Below are 20,110 nucleotides of genomic sequence, written 5' to 3'. Positions count from 1 at the left end.
TGTTAATGTACTATGCTGTAAATCCCAATGTACTATGCTGTAAATCCTAATTTACTATACTGTAAATGTCAATGTACTATACTGTAATTGTCAATGTACTATACTGTAATTGTCAATGTACTATACTGTAAATGTCAATATACTATGCTGTAAATCCTAATTTACTATACTGTAAATGTCAATGTACTATGCGGTAAATCCCAATGTACGATGCTGTAAATGTCAATGTACTATGCTGTAAATCCCAATGTACTATACTGTAAATGTTAATGTACGATGCTGTAAATCCCAATGTACTATGCTGTAAATGTCAATGTACTATGCTGTAAATCCCAATATACTATACTGTAAATGTCAATGTACTATGCTGTAAATCCCAATGTACTATGCTGTAAATCCCAATGTACTCTACTGTAAATGTCAATGTACTATGCTGTAAATCCCAATATACTATACTGTAAATGTCAATGTACTATGCTGTAAATGTTAATGTACTATGCTGTAAATCCCAATGTACTATGCTGTAAATGTCAATGTACTATGCTGTAAATCCCAATGTACTATACTGTAAATGTCAATGTACTATACTGTAAATGTCAATGTACTATGCTGTAAATGTCAGTGAACCCACAGACATGTGTGTGACAAAACAAAACAAGGACCAGTTCAGTGGTTGGACAGGGCACTGTGTGATATTGTGTGTGTGTGTGTGTGTGTGTGTGTGTGTGTGTGTGTGTGTGTGTGTGTGTGTGTGTGTGTGTGTGTGTGTGTGTGTGTGTGTGTGTGTGTGTGTGTGTGTGTGTGTGTGTGACCACAGTGACCCATCAAGAGTAGCTAGTTGCCTAAACCCCTGACCCGGGGTCAGATATGTTTTCATCCCCTTCATGGTTATGTTTAGACAAAGAGATTAAGCACAACGTATTTACAGTTTGAGATACTGGGACACTATGGTGACTGTCTTTCAGTTTGAGATACTGGGCCACTATGGTGACTGTCTGTCAGTTTGAGATACTGGGCCACTATGGTGACTGTCTGTCAGTTTGAGATACTGGGCCACTATGGTGACTGTCTATCAGTTTGAGATACTGGGCCACTATGGTGACTGTCTGTCAGTTTGTGATACTGGACCACTATATGGTGACTGTCTGTCAGTTTGAGATACTGGGCCACTATGGTGACTGTCTGTCAGTTTGAGATACTGGGACACTATGGTGACTGTCTGTCAGTTTGAGATACTGGGCCACTATGGTGACTGTCTGTCAGTTTGAGATACTGGACCACTATGGTGACTGTCTGTCAGTTTGAGATACTGGGCCACTATGGTGACTGTCTGTCAGTTTCAGATACTGGACCACTATGGTGACTGTCTGTCAGTTTGAGATACTGGGCCACTATGGTGACTGTCTGTCAGTTTGAGATACTGGGCCACTATGATGACTGTCTGTCAGTTTGAGATACTGGACCACTATGGTGACTGTCTGTCAGTTTGAGATACTGGGCCACTATGGTGACTGTCTGTCAGTTTGAGATACTGGGCCACTATGATGACTGTCTGTCAGTTTGAGATACTGGACCACTATGGTGACTGTCTGTCAGTTTGAGATACTGGGCCACTATGGTGACTATCTGTCAGTTTGAGATACTGGGACACTATGGTGACTGTCAGTGAAAAAGGGAATATAGTGAATATTGCTTTTAAACAATCTGCTTCTTGTATCCTGACAGGAAAGAGACTACTAAACTGAGCACTGCTGAATTCTTGTTAAAATTCTTCTCTCATTTCTTGGAGCTGAGTCTACATGAACTATTACCAGATCCAGATGCGTGTGTGACTGTGTGTGTATATATACACCTCTGCACCATACAGTTATTCATATATGATTTGTATAATTGTATACAGTGCATTCGGAAATTTTTCAGACCCTTTGACTTTCCGAATGCACTGTATATTCTCGTACAGTTTTGGGGAGCAGTGAACTGCATTTAACTAGTACTATTTAATTACATTTTGCAGTAGCTTGATAGTAGTTGAACTAAATTCAAATATTGGTAGTGTTTTCAGTAGTTAATCATTTTTTTGCTATGTAGTGGTGTAGCTAACTACTGGAACTACACACTACTTTTGTTAGCAAAAATTAAATATGGGTGAAGAAAGCAATAATGTCCTATATTTTTACACATCAGACCAGCCTAATTTCCACTTCAAACACTTTTTGTGTGACAAATTCTCACTTTCTGTGTGTCCCACAAAAGCACTTTATGACAAACAGTTTTACTCATTTTCATCTGGTGGCTGGTCTCAGACGATCCCGCAGGTGAAGAAGCTGGATATAGGAGTTCCTGGTTTCACTTACACGTGGTCTGCGGTTGTGAGGCCAGTTGGATGTACTGCCAAATTCTCTTAAACGACGTTGGAGGCGGCTTATGGTAGAGAAATGTTTCTTAACCCCCTAGAGTTGATTGATGCACCGGTGCGTCAATCTAAGTTACATAACAAAACAATCCCCATCAAAATCCATCAGTTTAGGCCATAGATATCTGCATGTTTTGTGTTGGATGCATTTCATTCCACTACATCTGCTGGTGTCGCACTTCAGCATCTGTGGTGAAAGGTGGCAGAGCTAGAGAGGTGTTTGTCAACCATGAGACATCTGTGGTGAAAGGTGGCAGAGTTAGAGAGGTGTTTGTCAGACCATGAGACATCTGTGGTGAAAGGTGGCAGAGCCAGAGAGGTGTTTGTCAGACCATGAGACATCTGGGGTGAAAGGTGGCAGAGCCAGAGCGGTGTTTGTCAGACCATGAGACATCTGTGGTGAAAGGTGGCAGAGCCAGAGAGGTGTTTGTCAGACCATGAGACATCTGGGGTGAAAGGTGGCAGAGCCAGAGATGTGTTTGTCAGACCATGAGACATCTGTGGTGAAAGGTGGCAGAGCCAGAGCGGTGTTTGTCAGACCATGAGACATCTGGGGTGAAAGGTGGCAGAGCCAGAGAGGTGTTTGTCAGACCATGAGACATCTGGGGTGAAAGGTGGCAGAGCCAGAGAGGTGTTTGTCAGACCATGAGACATCTGTGGTGAAAGGTGGCAGAGCCAGAGAGGTGTTTGTCAGACCATGAGACATCTGGGGTGAAAGGTGGCAGAGCCAGAGCGGTGTTTGTCAGACCATGAGACATCTGTGGTGAAAGGTGGCAGAGCCAGAGAGGTGTTTGTCAGACCATGAGACATCTGGGGTGAAAGGTGGCAGAGCCAGAGAGGTGTTTGTCAGACCATGAGACATCTGTGGTGAAAGGTGGCAGAGCCAGAGCGGTGTTTGTCAGACCATGAGACATCTGGGGTGAAAGGTGGCAGAGCCAGAGAGGTGTTTGTCAGACCATGAGACATCTGGGGTGAAAGGTGGCAGAGCCAGAGAGGTGTTTGTCAGACCATGAGACATCTGGGGTGAAAGGTGATAGAGATAGAGAGGTGTTTGTCAGACCATGAGACATCTAGGGTGAAAGGTGGCAGAGCCAGAGAGGTGTTTGTCAGACCATGAGACATCTGGGGTGAAAGGTGGCAGAGCCAGAGAGGTGTTTGTCAGACCATGAGACATCCCAAAAATTGTTTTTCTCATAAAAAAGTCTGTTGACTCCGATCGGTTTGTACCTTGCCACTACTAGGAAATTTGAAAAAGTACACATTTATTGCACAATGTAGCCCAAACAGTTGAAACCTGGCATGCTTTCTAAACCATTACATACTGTTGTACGTAGAATACTTGCAACACTCCCTCTTACAGTTACAACACACAGAAATAGTGTGACACATAAACTACACAAATATTTAACCTATTTCCCTACCAATAAAACAATTTTTTTACATCCAGTAATAATGCCAAACCAATGTAGCTGAAGAAATGTAGTAAACACGATATATTGCATCATATGTTAAAGCCCCCCACTCTCTCTCCATACCTTTACACAGCCCCAGCTCCAACCTAGTGGAGAGCTAACCTAAACCACCCATAGAATAGGGAGGAGGGATATTTTCATGATAAATCTTTGCTTTCTACAGCACAACAAAGGTTACTGGACTCTAACAGCACCCCTGTGGAAGACAGAAGAGGTAGATTCCTTCCACCATTCGGGAGTGTGGAGACAACTAAGGGTTAACTGGGGCTTTCTGAAAAGTTTAAATCCCCTCCCATCAACAACTCCCCCTGGAATGGTCTCACCCAGGGGTTCACATGACGTGTGTGTGCGTGTGTGTTTTTTCTTAGCAATATATAGGACCATGTGGAGATAGTCCAGGAGTTCTGTTGGATAGACAGTCAATTGGCAGCAACCCTCTCGCTCTCTTTTTTCTCTCTCCCTGTACCTTCTCTCTCTCAAGAGAACGAGCTGGGATATAAAGCTCTCACTGGAAATTTTCTCCCTGTTTTTTTAGTGGTTCTGAGCACCTGCCTGTGTCAAAATGAGTGACACTCTGCTGGATGATGGGTCCTTCATGTTCACTTCGGAGTCTGTTGGAGAGGGACATCCAGGTGAGTGTTCACCTGGCTGTATTCTACCTGCTCTTTACCTGCTCAATATCTTCTCTTTCTCAACCGGATTTCTACTTACCTGCTCTCTATCTACCTGCTCTCTCTCTACCTGCTCTCTCTCTACCTGCTCTCTATCAACCTGCTCTCTATCTACCTGCTCTCTCTCTACCTGCTCTCTACCTGATCTCTACCTACCTGCTCCCTCTCTACCTGCTCTCTACCTGATCTCTACCTACCTGCTCTCTCTCTACCTGCTCTGTCTCTACCTGCTTTCTATCTACCTTCTCTCTCTTTACCTGCTCTCTACCTACCTGCTCTCTACCTACCTGCCCTCTCTCTACCTGCTCTCTCTCTACCTGCTCTTTCTCTACCTACTCTCTCTCTACCTGCTCTCTACCTGCTGTCTCTACCTGCTCTCTCTCCACCTGCTCTCTCTACCTGCTCTCTATCTACCTGCTCTCTACCTGCTCTTTCTCTACCTGCTCTTTCTCTACCTGCTCTCTCTCTACCTGCTCTTTCTCTACCTGCTCTCTCTCTACCTGCTCTCTTTCTACCTGCTCTCTTTCTACCTGCTCTTTCTCTACCTGCTCTCTCTCTACCTGTTCTGTCTCTACCTGCTCTCTATCTACCTGCTCTCTCTCTACCTGCTCTCTCTCTACCTGTTCTCTATCTATCTGCTCTCTCCCTACCTGTTCTCTACCTAATTGCTCTCTCTACCTGTTCTCTCTCTACCTGTTCTCTATCTACCTGCTCTCTACCTACCTGCTCTCTCTCTACCTGTTCTCTCTCTACCTGTTCTGTCTCTACCTGCTCTCTATCTACCTGCTCTCTCTCTACCTGCTCTCTCTCTACCTGCTCTCTCTCTACCTGTTCTCTATCTATCTGCTCTCTCCCTACCTGTTCTCTATCTATCTGCTCTCTATCTACCTGTTCTCTACCTGATCTCTACCTACATGTTATCTATCTACCTGCTCTCTACCTACCTGTTCTCTTTCTACCTGCTCTCTACCTACCTGCTCTGTCTACCTAATCTCAACCTACCTGCAATCTATCTACCTGCTCTCTACCTACCTGCTCTCTATCTAATTTCTCTCTCTACCTGTTCTCTACCGACCTGCTCTCTACCTACCTGCTCTCTCTCTACCTGCTCTCTACCTACCTGTTCTCTCTCTACCTGCTCTCTACCTACCTGCTCTCTATCTAATTTCTCTCTCTACCTGCTCTCTACCTACCTGCTCTCTACCTACCTGCTCTCTACCTACCTGCTCTCTACCTACCTGCTCTCTACCTACCTGCTCTCTACCTACCTGCTCTCTACCTACCTGCTCTCTATCTAATTTCTCTCTCTACCTGCTCTCTACCTACCTGCTCTCTACCTACCTGCTCTCTACCTACCTGCTCTTTAACAGTACTCCCACTCTCTAGCTGTGGGCCACAGCAATAGCCTGTACCTATCATATGTAGTGTGAATAGTGACGCAATGTTGATGATGCACATTATACATTTGATGCATGGCCACAGTTTGACACAATCATGGTTCAAGTGTATATAGCACCAGGTCAATCAATCAAAGCAGGTGGGTGCAATTTATTATCAAGTAGGACAAAAAAAAACAGCATTAGTCCGGGCCTCGTAAGGTAGCATCTGAATACCCTGGTATATAGTATGCTATACAACAGGTGGGTCTAATCCTGAATGCTGATTTGTTAAAACCGCATTCCAGCTGACTGCACAATCCACTGTCTCATCAGCCCAGCCAGGTATTTATAAACTTGATCTCCACTATAAAAAGCATCTAGACATTATCTCACATTTCATTTAGACAGTGTTTAGTTTTTAACAGCGGAGATTTGTATAAACCTTGCTGCCTGTCTCTCCGACATTTGCAACAATGTTTCGATCTCCTGCTGTCCCATAGTAATGAACGTGTCGTGAGTCGGGACAAGACAGACAAGCAGGCAACGTCTCTCAGCTGGTCAAAATCATGATTCAGCCGGCATCATTTTTATGGAGATATATAAAAAGGTCTAACTGAAAAAAGGTCAAATTAAACTCTGCTAATTTGCAGTCGTTCCAACTTCCGTTTCAAGTGATTGTGTTAGATGTGTTATTGGCTAGCTCCTCTGAACGACAGTGTGTCCTGAAGAGGGAGCACATGTTCTATGCCAGGTGAAATCACGCCTCATTAGCTCATTGTTATGGATGTATCCAAAGAAATGTCACTAGAAAACAGCTTAAACAAATGCAAATGCAACTACTTTGTTGTTATTCTGGCTTCACTTTTTGATGTGACTAAGTTAGCCGTAGTTGGCTAGCTAGCAAGCAAGGGATAAGAACGTTGCCAGTATGCCAATGGAACATTTAGAAAGAATGACTGGGTTGCGTCCATCGATACAGAACAAAAAGACTGAACGACTGGGTCGCGTCTCTAGCAACCGAACCAATAGAGTGAACGACCAGCCGGCTTGGGGAGCAACCCCAGATTTGTGTCGGGACTATATCTTGTGGAATAATAAAATAGTATGAATAAATTAATCAAAATATATTTTTTTAATGAAAATATGTCAATCATTATTTAAATATATTGGTAACCCGTTGTATAAAAGTGATAATGCCCTGGAAGCCGGAGTTTGGAGGACATATTGGCAAGTAGGAAGTTACAGCTGTTAATCTGTCTGTGTTCCTTGAACAAACACAAACACATTTACTATGGGAGCATATGGAGGGTATTCCATTGATAGACTACCCCATTGACATGTGGCAGGCTCTCATCATTACCACTCTTTCCACCTCACCCCCTCTCTCTCTCTCTCTCTCTCTCTCTCTCTCACTCTTTCTTTCTTTCTTTCTTTCTCTCTCTCTCTCTCTCTCTCTCTCGCTCGCTCTCTCTCTCTCTCTCTCTCTTTCTGTCTCAGTCTCTCCACCCTCTCCCTCTCTCTCTCGGTCTCAGTTTCTCCACCCCCCCCCTCTCTCTGTTTCTCTCCCCCCCCTCTCTCTATCTGTATCTATCTGTCTCTCTCTTTCTCTCTGAGGGGGATGTTGAGTAGAGGTCTGATGTAGAGTTGTATGGCTGAGAGAGCAGGGGAGAGAGAGTGATGTGTGTGTGTGTGTGCAATGTTACTGTTTGATTTGGCTGTTATTGTAACGTGTGCATTCTGATACAGCAACCAACCGGTCTGATGTCTCATACACCCCGTCCCCTCCAACCAGGTTAAATTCACATCCAATCAGAAGTGCTAAAACCTATTCTGCCCTCTTTGGGCTAGATGAACCAAACTGGTCAGAACCTGTGTTGACCCTCTGCTGACCTTATGAGAATACCTCCAGAAACATACACAGTCACACACATATACACAGACGTATACATACGTATACATACCCTCACAGAAACACAAACTGTCATACAGAGATGGTGATTGTGAAATGTATGAGAAGTTATTTACTATTGAGATTGAGCAATAGAGTTAACAGTACAGTGTGTCAGTTTCCAACATGTACTTAGTCGACTTGGTAAAATAAGGATTTAATATAAATAAAATAATAATGGGAAATCTCTCAGAGACACAGAAAAGGCATTTCCAAATGTTTTCCACTTGTTTAATGTTTTAGAGAGAAAGGTCTTTCCACTGGGCACCTTCAGTTGTTCTCTTTACCCCTTCCTAGAAATGAGCCACATTATTTGTCTTGGCAGTACATCTCTCCTCACACACACATGGTGATGTGATGCCCAACACAAAATGCACAGTCATCCATTGGTGTAAAGTACTTAAGTAAAAATACTTTACTATATTATTTATATTTTTGCCAAATGTTACTTTTACTTCACTACATTCCGAGGGAAAAGAATGTACTTTTTACTCCATACATTTTCCCTGACACCCAAAAGTAGTTACATTTTGACAGGGAATTGGTTAAATTTACACACTTTTATCAAAAGAACATCCCTGGTCATCTCCACTGCCTCTGCTCAGGCAGACTCATTAAACACAAATGCTTTGTTTGTAAATTATGTCTGAGTGTTGGAGCGTGCCCCTGGCTTTCCGTAAATACTCTAAAAAAATAAAATTGTGCCATCTGGTTTGCTTAATATAAGGATTTTGAAATTATTTATACTTTTACTTTTGATACTTAAGTATATTTTAGCGATTCCATTTACTTTCGATAATTAAGTATATTTTAAACCAAATACTTTTAGACTTTTACTCAAGTAGTATTTTACTGGGTGACTTTCACTTTTACTTGAGTCATTTTCTATTAAGGTATCTTTACTTTTACTCAAGTATGACAATTGAACACTTTTTCCACCACTGCAGTTACATCAGGAGAACAATGCCACACCACTGAAGCCAAACCATGAGATAAGAAAACACCAGGCCAAGTGGAGGACAAATACAAAAGACAAATCCGTCTTTCGGATGGGACGTTAAAAGGGTGTCCTGACCCTCTGAGGTCATTAAAGATACCATGGCGCTCATCATAAGAGTAGGGTGTTAACCCCGGTGTCCTGACTCTCTGAGGTCATTAAAGATCCCATGGCACTCATCATAAAAGTGTTAACCCCGGTGTCCTGACTCTCTGAGGTCATTAAAGATCCCATGGCACTCATCATAAGAGTAGGGGTGTTAACCCCGGTGTCCTGACTCTCTGAGGTCATTAAAGATCCCATGGCACTCATCATAAGAGTAGGGGTGTTAACCCCGGTGTCCTGACTCTCTGAGGTCATTAAAGATCCCATGGCACTCATCATAAAAGTGTTAACCCCGGTGTCCTGACTCTCTGAGGTCATTAAAGATCCCATGGCACTCATCATAAGAGTAGGGGTGTTAACCCCGGTGTCCTGACTCTCTGAGGTCATTAAAGATCCCATGGCACTCATCATAAAAGTGTTAACCCCAGTGTCCTGACTCTCTGAGGTCATTAAAGATCCCATGGCACTCATCATAAGAGTAGGGGTGTTAACCCCGATGTCCTGGCTAAATTCCCAATCTGGCCCTCAAACCATCACGGTCACCTAATAATCCCCAGTTTACAATTGGCTCATCCATCCTCCCTCCTCTCCCCTGTAACGATTCCCCAGGTCGTTGCTGCAAATGAGAACGTGTTCTCAGTCAACTTACCTGGTAAAATAACGGATAAATAAATAAATACAAATGAAATTGTTAGGGATTTTGCCACAACAACAAAGTATAGGCCTATACTTCATTTGTATATCTCTGTGTTCTCGAAAGCCTGTTTAATTTCTTAAAGCTAGAATCCTTAGTTGCTATATCCATTTTTGGACTTAAGTTGATTCTTGAAGAATTTAACGAATAAATGCCTCATGAGCTTTGTAAATAACAAACATTGTACAGCCTCAAAACATCATTAAAACTGAAATGTTTATATAATTGATGGTCAGTCCTCTGTCTATGAATTTGAGTGGTTACATTTCTCCAGGTCTCTCTCTCTCTCTCTCTCTCTCTGTCTCTCTCTCTCTCTGTCTCTCTGTCTCTCTGTCTCTCTGTCTCTCTGTCTCTCTGTCTCTCTCTCGGAAAGCCACCAGGTTCTCTGCTACAGTGTATCGTTGGCCTGACCTTGCAGACAGGCTGGGCTTTTCCCACACATAGTGGAAACTGGTTAGGCCTCCTTCCTCCCACAGTGAAGAGATAGCAGAGCTACAATATTTGTCCACTGGGTACATGGTTGCTTGTTGGCCGAAGCAGACACAACTGACACCCATATGTCTTTCCAAGCTATTGTTCCAATGTCCAACTGTTCCACTGATAATCAACATCGTATGTACCATTAAAAATGGAATGTTGGTGTTGATGTAAGCCATGCTACGCGTTGCTTCAGAGTGGTCAGACAGAGAGGGAGAGAAGATGAATGCAGGGGACTGTGGCATTGTTCTACCGCTGCTGTGCAGTGACACTGTGACCATTTGAAAACCCACTAGATCTTTAATATTAATTTGATCACTCTGTTGTCGCAGATCATTTTCCTGAACAGAAGGAAATGCAAATTGTAGTGTATTCAAGATTTAAAAAGGCTTCTATAGTTTGTAATTTCCACTTTAAAATGTCAGACTTGATTTGCCCTGATGAAAAATGTATCAACCCATACAAAAATGTTCATGAATTATAATTATTCACGTTTACTGTTGCTGCAGGATTATTTTTCTGCTGTGAGAGGTAAGGTCAAATCTGTACAGTGCAAACTGGACTTCACCTTGAACGAATAACGTACTGTAAATCAATGGTACATAATACATCTAGCCAGTTACAATTTGACTCAATCCTTCATGCAGCACACTGTATAAGCCTGCATTCAGACAGAGCTGTTGGACTGTGTGTGGTGGGGAAAACATTGGTTGTGAAAATTGCTGCTCTTTTGTACACTGGGATTATCCCAGCAAAAGGAATGTGTCACTTTTTAAAAGTTTCACAAGTTCAATGGGTACAATCCTGTTCATGAGTAAATTATTAATTTGCATCACGCTCAAATACACTTTGTTTCAGTGTGCTTATGATTCAAGCCATGTGCTGGGTGGCGGACCTCTCTCATTCATTTACTCTTGTCCTCTTTCTATCCTTTGTTCTTGTCCAGACAAGATCTGTGATCAGATCAGTGATGCTGTCCTGGATGCTCACCTGAAGCAGGACCCAAATGCCAAGGTCGCCTGTGGTGAGTGAGGGTGGAGGGACACATTTAAATGAAACACAGAATAACAAGATGTTTCGTGAGTGAGGGAATTTGAATGTAACATACAGAATACAATGTTGCTTGGGTTGGGGGACATATTTAAATGAAACACAGAATACAAGGGTGCTTGTGGTAAATTAGAGGGAAGGGGACACATTTAAGTGAAACACACAGAGCAACAAAGAATAGCAACGTTCCAAAAGCATTTCACCTTTTATTCCTACTGAGTTCTGTCTGAAGCACTTCTTTCTACTTTGTTTCAACTCAAACCCTTTCATATTCTCTAACATAACTTCTTAACTTCCAAGAAATAAACTATTACAACAGTTGGGACACAACACATGAGAAACCCACTGACCCCATATTGGGATATTGACCTAATGACACAAGTGTTCATTCTACACTATGAACTCAAAAAGATAAATGGTTGTCATTGATCCCTAGCTAAATTTTGAAATGCCTTACGAATCAATGACACACAACTTGTGACACACTTACATAGAATACCACTGATCTGAAGATATAAAGTGTCCTAGGTTGTTATAACACAGTTCTAAAGTGGTAATGCTTATCTTCACCCTGGGTAGAGACGGTTTGTAAGACTGGCATGGTGCTGCTGTGTGGAGAGATCACGTCCCGGGCCAATGTAGACTACCAGAAGGTTGTCAGAGACACCATACAACACATCGGTTACGACAACTCAGACAAAGGTGAGAAACAGGATTCTGTTGTATCAAACAGGTATGTTTTCTACTGAAACTGATTGGTCTATATCCATACTGTAGTGTAGGAAGCACAATCCAGGGAACCAGGAACATAGAGGGGTAATAATAATGACTCTCTCTTTCTCTCACTCTTTCACTTCCTCTCTCTCTCTCGCTCTCTCTCTCTCTCTCACTCTTCCATTCTCCCTCCTCTCACTCTCCCCAGGTTTTGACTATAAGACGTGTAATGTGTTGGTGGCTCTGGAGCAGCAGAGTCCAGACATCGCTCAGGGTGTCCACATCGACAGGAAAGAGGAAGACATGGGAGCTGGAGACCAGGGTCTGATGTTTGGCTACGCTACTGACGAGACAGAGGAGTGCATGCCTCTCACCATCGTCCTGGCTCACAAACTCAATTCCAAGATGGCCGAACTCAGACGCAACGGAACCATCCCCTGGCTCCGCCCCGACTCTAAAACACAAGTGAGACTAAGAAAATGACCAATGAACTCTCTCTGTCCCTCATTCTCTCTTTGAGGGGGATATGTGTGGAGAGAAGTGGTATAGGGTTGTATACAGGCTTGTCATAGCAGAGAAAGAGAGAAAGGGAAAAGAGAAAAGGGGAGAGAAGTAAGGAAGAGAGAGAAAGGTAAGTGAGAGGTTGCCACTAGGAAGTTACCATGAGACCATTTGTCTAGTCTGTTTATACCGCTGAGTGGGAATGAGTTGACCCCTAACCCCATGTAGTAAGACTAGTCTGGAGTAGAAGAGACCGGCTGTGCTCTCGTAAATCACAGCAAAGGGTCGTTATGATCTCTAACCCCCTCGTTCCTACCTCTCCTCCTCGTTCCTACCTCTCCTCCTCGTTCCTACCTCTCCTCCTCGTTCCTACCTCTCCTCCTCGTTCCTACCTCTCCTCCTCATACCTACCTCTCCTCCTCGTACCTACCTCTCCTCCTCGTACCTACCTCTCCTCCTCGTACCTACCTCTCCTCCTCGTACCTACCTCTTCTACTAGCACCTACATCTTCTCCTAGTTCCTACCTCTCCTCCTAGTTCCTACATCTTCTCCCAATTCCTACTTCTTCTCCTAGTTCCTACCTTTTCTTCTAGTTCCTACCTCTTCTCCTAGCACCTACTGCCTTCAACATTCACAGATCTGAAAGGACTGGATAGGTGTCAGTAATGTGGTGGAAGCTCCACTGAGTTTGCTCTACACTACATGTCTTATGTTCAAGTTGGGAGAAGGGGCAAGGAGCTGAAATGGAACAGACCAACATCCAATGGATTCCTTCCTCAGGCAGCTGTAACCTAATGGGCAATTCTCAAGTTCCTGAGATTCCTATGAGTGGGAAGTGAAGAGGGAAGGGTCTCTAGTTTAAGGGGTATTTTTGAGGGGGGCTGGAAGAGGACTGGCCCAAAATAGGACCTTGTGAGAGGGGCTACACTCAGGTATTTGGGGGTGGGGGTCTGAGTTGAACTCCAAATGCCGTAAATTGCCATTTTTGAAGTGATCAATTTCCTCTTGGGTGAGCTCCAATTGATTGGTTGATAAAGCTATTAAAATATATATATAAAATCCATCCATGACTGAAGTTCAGTTCACCAAGGCCCTCAGAAAACTTTATTGATATCCAAAAACATTGACAGTATCTTGCCTTCAGGACTGAGAAACACAAAAACAAACCCACAGCAGAACATCCCTCATCCCTCTCTCCTCTCCTCCCTCAGGTGACAGTACACTATGAGCAGGAGCACGGGGCAGTGATCCCTATAAGGGTCCACACCGTGGTCATCTCTGTTCAACACGATGACTTCATAGGCCTGGAGGAACAGAAGGAGGTGCTCAAGGAGAAGGTATGTGGTAGATGCTACTGCTAGGAAGATGATTTCAGTACTCGGCCAACGTATCTGTATGTGTGGCTCTGGTGGTAAACGCAATGTAAAGCACTTTGATGCTGAGTGAAAGGCTTCATACAGACACAATCTATTATGCCCCTCCCACCAGGTGATCAAGGTAGTGGTTCCGGCTAAGTACCTGGATGATAAGACCATCTACCATCTTCAGCCCAGTGGACGCTTCGTCATCGGAGGACCCCAGGTGAATTTCAGAACCTAAACGGGTGCAATCACACATGTGAACAAACACAAGTTTACTCACATCACCTTCACACACACATCTCTCATTATTTAAAGACCAAAGGGTATTATTCAAGATCAGATCTTAAAGCAACCATAATATCAACCCCCTCTTCCTCCTCTGCCAGGGTGATGCTGGAGTGACGGGTAGGAAGATCATCGTTGATACGTACGGAGGCTGGGGGGCCCACGGTGGGGGAGCTTTCTCTGGTAAAGACTTCTCCAAGGTGGACCGCTCGGCTGCCTATGCTGCCCGCTGGGTGGCCAAGTCCCTGGTCAAGGCCAAACTGTGCAGGAGGGTGCTGGTTCAGGTGAGGTCTCATCACAGTTCTCTAGGTTCTCCACTTTATGGGTTCTCCTCCTCAATATAATACCAACCAAATACATTAGTTCTCCTGACAGAACTGACATCAGCTAATTCCTTTTTACTTTATATTGTCATTATTGTCACTAACGCTGTAGATTTTATCGGTGGTTTGTGTTAAGTCTCAAATGTTGACGTTAGCATTGAGAGCATTCGGTGTGTGTGTGACTGTAGGTATCCTACGCTATCGGAGTGGCTCACCCTCTGTCCATCTCCGTGTTCACCTACGGCTCGTCACAAAAGTCTGAGAGAGAGCTGCTGCAGATCGTAAACAAGAACTTTGACCTACGACCTGGTGTCATTGTCCGGTAAACACCTTACCTCTGCAGTCATTCCAGCTTGTCATCAAAGGAAAACTGTTGTTTGTAACATGTAGTTGTAGATCATCGCACACATCACTATTAACCATAGAGGTCTATATCAGCTTGAAGGTCATATTATTAGCTCAATTATGGAACCCATCTTGAGAGCTGCAGACACCTCTAATGTTTTAGTTCACTCAGTTCAAGTTGGTCATGCTTATCATGTCATTGACAGATTTGTGTGGACCTTTAAGTTACACAAGCAGTGGTAGTGTACATTTGTGTAGCAACTGATGTTACAGGTGTCTTTCCCACCTCTGATATGTGTTTTATCTCTCTCGCCACAGGGAACTGAACCTGAAGAGGCCAATCTACCAGAAGACAGCGTGCTATGGCCACTTTGGCCGGAGTGAGTTTACCTGGGAAGTCCCCAAGGAGCTCAACTATTAAACATCTCCCCCTGGTGGTCAAGTATATAACAAACTCTTAAACACCCCCGTGGTAAAATATATAACAAGCTCTTAAACATCGACCCCCTGGTGGTCAAGTATATAACGATCCCTCCCAGAGATAGAAAACAGGCCCCCTCCCCTCTACAGGCTACAACCACAAATGGTTCTGCTTTTTCTTTGGCTAGTGTTGACGTTAAGGTTTAGGATTAGGATCAAGGTGAAGGGATATGTTTTTGGTTAGTGCTAAACAATCATTTATGTGATTGTAGCCCATAGAGGGGTTTGTTTGTTAATGCTTCTTATCTTGAATAAGAGGGATGCAATTTATAGAGGGGAATCTCTATTCTCCCTCCCTCTCTCTCTCCTCCATCTCTTTTTCTATCACATCAAACATTTCAGTCAAGAGAGAGGATGAACTCACTGTGATTTTAATCAGACAATCCACACATTTTCATTCAGATACAAGGTGTCCTTTGTATAGCGTCTCACTTGTGCCTTAGTATCAAAACAATGTTAGAAGTATTACATGTGCAGAAGTATTTATTCACACACACTCTGGACAAATAGTGATTCCATTGTCACTTCTGCTATTAAACAAAGAAAGAAATAAACAAAGAAAATTAATAAATAAAGTTAAATATTGAATATATTGAATATATATATATATATATATATATATATATATATATATATATATATATATATATATATATATATAAAGCAGAGCATTTAGCCTCAAAACTGTGAATTAGTGATGTGTGGTTGGACTCAGCAGTCGGGTTTAGGGGTATAAAATACAGTATTGTGTGGATGAAGGGCGGGTGAGTGGCGGGCAGGTTGAATAAAGAGAAAACAGTGCATTAAAATTCATAAATGTATAATTGTTGTGCAATTCATACCTATGGGCTATTTTTATCTGGCATTAGTGCGTAGCCTGAGCACCTAACTGTAGCGTGCCCAATACATGCAAATTCTCAAATTCTTTTGGGAATTTGGACAGAAAAAGTTTGTCGATCCACTGAGGCAAAAAAGGACAATGTCGGAGTTGAATTCAATAAGAGAAAAACTGAGAAATGGAGTGTTGGAAATAAATAGAAGGGAAGGCCAGGGAAAGATTTGGTAACGTGGTAACAGTGTCAGCTATGTTATGTGTGATGATTGTGAGACGCTATACAAATTCGATAGTCACAAGACTCGGACTTCAAAATGCACGTCAAGGGAACTGTTCGGTTCAGATGGGTTAAATGGAAAAGTGACTGTAGGTCTACAACCTTCACTTAACCTGATATAATATTAACCCCTGCCAAATTAAGCATTTGTTGCGGAAACATTATACACCAAATGGACATTTTGACTCGTAACAGGAGTGGGGAAATATTATGAGTTAGACAGTGAGCGGTTAGGGACCGTCCGTAAAGGTGAAGGTGCTATCTTTATCAGCCCCATAAAAGCTGATCGTATTTCAACCACATAAAACATGCATCCAAGCCGAGCTGAAATCTTATCAAAAACATGTTGGGTCATTTTAATAGCTTTTAATTTCCTATATTGCTAAATGATGTGTAATTCCGATTGGATTCCAGCCAGATTGGGAATATCCAACATTTGGAATTGGCATTCACCTGCAACCTGCATTTATAATGACAGCCGGGTTCGGGAAGACTAAAATATCAGACTACATAAAGCATTTCCCAAACCTGTTGTTTTCGGCGCATGTGATAAAAACAATTTGAATTGATCTAAACTGGAATACCATTACAGTAAAAGGTGCAAGAAGTCCAAGTAACAGATTGGATTAGTTTCGAAAAATGTATGTTATTTATGAGTAGCATAAGATTAATTAATCAATCATCAATTAATGTACATGCAAAAACATAATGAAAAATGTGGACAGCAGATGCGAGTTTTATTCATAACATTGCTAATTTAGCTAGCTAACATACATTTTGAGAAAACAAGTTATATTAACTGGCTAGCTAGCAACGTTTGGTGGTCAAATAGATTGAGAGCTAGCTAACCAGCTGAGCTAGCAAACAATGTAACAAGTATAATTTCGGATTTTAAAAATACTCCATCAATGGGCTCTGCATTTCAGGAATCACAGTAGCAAATACTCCTGGTGCACTATTCAACGAATTAGCCATTTAAACGTGACTTTTTTGAAGGAAACTGTTTGTGCCGTAGCGCTCACTGGCTTTCATGTGATTTGGGGTGCGTTCGTAAATTCAATCAGGAGTGCCAATGTGCGCTCAAAGTGCCCTCAGGGAGTTCGTAAATTCAGAGCGTTTCGCTCTCGCTGCGTTCAGAGCGGACACTGGGGACGAGGAGAAAGGTTGATCGAGTGTTCTGGCCTAGCTTGTTAGCTACTTCCAGCCACAAACGAGAGAACAAATCACTCTGACCATTTCACTCGCCCTAGCAGAGCTGGTGAGGCTATTTTCATGTTATCCAGTGCATTGGTGACTAATTGCTGCGGGCTACAATTTAATTACGTATTTTATGCCGTCGTTTACTGCCACCGGCCACATTCAACGGGTGTTTAGCGTTTGTAAATTCATCAGTTATTCTGCGCTCTGGTACACTCAGACGAGAGTGCTCTGAAACCAGAGTAGATAGCCAGAAATAATGTAAGAACCTTAAACGTTGGATGTCAGACTCGACGACAGTTACTCCCATTGGAGCGCTGCGATTGGTTGCCCAACATTTTGGGGCGGGGCTTAGCTGAGGGTTAATTGTGACGCTTGTCACTACTTTTTAATGCTATTTTATGTTTATTTAGAACAAATATACATGTAGTGATGTCTTATGTTTGTATTGTATTGTAATTTGTAATGTTATATTTAAAAAATGTAAAAAATAAAATAAAAAACGATTACAAAAAATGTATTAAAAAAAACATAAAAAACGATATTATCCCCTCCACTCTGTCCATATCAAGATGGTGCTATAAATCCTGTATTGGTAGTCATCCTTAATCAAAGCGGAATATGTATCTGCAGGTTCAAACCACATCCTTCAATCAACCAAATATTAGAAGGGAGATCACCCTCTAACTTGGTTTTCAGATTCAGTTACAACTCTTATCTTTGCTCTGTATCAAACTGGTTTATATTTTATGTAGCTTTGTAAAGATCAAATTCACAAAAGTCTTAATTTAGTAATTATATCATTGATACCGCAGGGCAGTTTTTACATTGCACTACTACTACTACTACACAACACCAACAACAGGTATGTAGGACGACACAGGTCTCTAATCCCAAGGAGGTCTTGGGCTGTATACGGTACCTCTTACCAGTGTGTTACAGTTGACCAAATCTAGCAGTAGACATAGCTTTGAATAATAAGGCTTTATAACCACTTATAAGGCATCATAAGGATGCTTAATAACTGTTCATAAGGCCTTATAATGCTTTAAGATGTGTCTATGAACCCCTGCTCAGTCCTCTTTGACAATGCTTTTTGTATCTTCATCTGTAGTCTAGAGCTACTGTAGAGCTGCTGCTGGGATCTCGCTGTAAACAATATTAGCCGCCTTGAATGAATGAACTGTTCTGTTATCTCTGATAAGGTTTGATGTATTTAGTATTCTGACTTGATTGTGAGTTAATTGTTGTGATTATTTTGCTATAGGCATAAATAGTCTATGAATAAATTGCCAAAGTGCATGCTGCCAACAGTAGGTATATTATTTTGTGGACATCTTAACGTTTCTACATTTGCGTATGCCTGAGATGCTTTCTGAGGATAATAACATTGAGCTTCCCAAACAAACATGACAGAAGTATTTTATGTTGACAGAATTTCCCTCTTTCATCCATTTTCTCAAACCATGAGACATTCACTTGAGTCTTATTTGAAAAGCAGTGATAAGCTCTCTCTCTCTCTGTATAGAGGTATTTTGTATAGACTCTTGTCTGTTTACATTATAAGTCTTACTCTGAGTCGCTGGGCCCAATATTTTTTTTAAAGGCCCCAATGCAGTCAAAATCTTGATTTCCCAGTGTTTTATATATATAAAAAGTGCTGCATTGGACCGTTAAGGACCAAGTAGGGTAATAGTGTTTAAAACAGTCTTCCAAAATATTTCAGAGTGCTGAGTTAGTGAAACCATAAGGACTTGAAATACCACAGATGCTTTACCTGCACATTGTTATAAACCATCCTGAGGGGTTTCATTTTTATCTACATAAATGCGGGTGTTTCTGTCCTTCACCCTCTGCACCTGAGTCATTGTAGCCTTGTGATGTATTCAGCTGTACTGATCTAGCTATCACCTCTTCCTGTGTCCCAACCTTGTTGTCCTAAGGAAGTTTGCACCCTCCCGCCCCTCTTTACCTAGAAGTTACTGTATGCTGTTCTCCCCCCATCCTCAAACTCAGTCCTAACAGTTGGCGTAGAATCCTGAAAATGTAAATAATTGTTCACAATAAAAAATATTTAAAAACAGAAAGCTGTGTATAGAGCATGTGTTTGGGTTGTTATGCATGGTGTTATTGGTTTTATCACATCCCTCATGAACTTGGTATGCAAGGTGTCTACATACTGTTCCAAGTTAATTTTATGTTGAACTTTGATAACTTATTTGTATAATTTCCAAGACATGTATTTTATTCCATTGACATAATTAGGTAGCCGAGCTGACAAGGTAAAAATCTGTTGTTCTGCCCGAGCAAGGCAGTTAACCCACTGTTCCCCGGGAGCCAAAGACGTGGATGTTGATTATGGCAGCCCCCCGCACCTCTGATTCAGAGGGGTTAGGTTAAATGCCAAAGACACATTTCAGTTGAAGGCATTCAGTTGTACAACTGACTAGGTTTACTCCTTTCCCTAGCAATGAATGGTTCAAGGAAAGGGGATGAGAGGGTGAGTAAAATAAACTAAAGATGTTAATAAGATATTACTTTATTGATCCACAGAAGGGGAAATGTGTAAGAGACAGGGGGGACAA

General features: G+C 42.2%; 1 protein-coding gene across 2 annotated transcripts; it reads left to right on the top strand.

Annotated features, from left to right (window-relative positions):
- Positions 1 to 4,269: 4,269 nt before the first annotated feature.
- On the top strand, positions 4,270 to 18,836 carry LOC135511189 (S-adenosylmethionine synthase-like). 2 transcript variants are annotated; one of them, XM_064932811.1, is made up of 9 exons: positions 4,271 to 4,517; positions 11,103 to 11,180; positions 11,786 to 11,908; positions 12,129 to 12,385; positions 13,634 to 13,759; positions 13,911 to 14,003; positions 14,170 to 14,352; positions 14,580 to 14,713; positions 15,055 to 18,836. In XM_064932811.1, the coding sequence occupies exons 1-9, from the start codon at positions 4,448 to 4,450 to the stop codon at positions 15,155 to 15,157; spliced, it is 1,167 nt and encodes a 388-aa protein (XP_064788883.1). In that variant the 5' UTR covers positions 4,271 to 4,447; the 3' UTR covers positions 15,158 to 18,836. The 2 variants fall into 2 exon arrangements, with proteins under 2 accessions (XP_064788884.1, XP_064788883.1); XM_064932812.1 differs by lacking the exon at positions 15,055 to 18,836 and having other exon boundaries at positions 4,270 to 4,517; positions 14,580 to 14,717.
- Positions 18,837 to 20,110: the final 1,274 nt, after the last annotated feature.

This window comes from Oncorhynchus masou, chromosome 23, assembly GCF_036934945.1.
Source record: "Oncorhynchus masou masou isolate Uvic2021 chromosome 23, UVic_Omas_1.1, whole genome shotgun sequence".
Classification (NCBI taxonomy): domain Eukaryota; kingdom Metazoa; phylum Chordata; class Actinopteri; order Salmoniformes; family Salmonidae; genus Oncorhynchus; species Oncorhynchus masou.
Note: the sequence above shows the minus strand (reverse complement) of the source record. Positions and strands in the feature narration are given on the sequence as shown.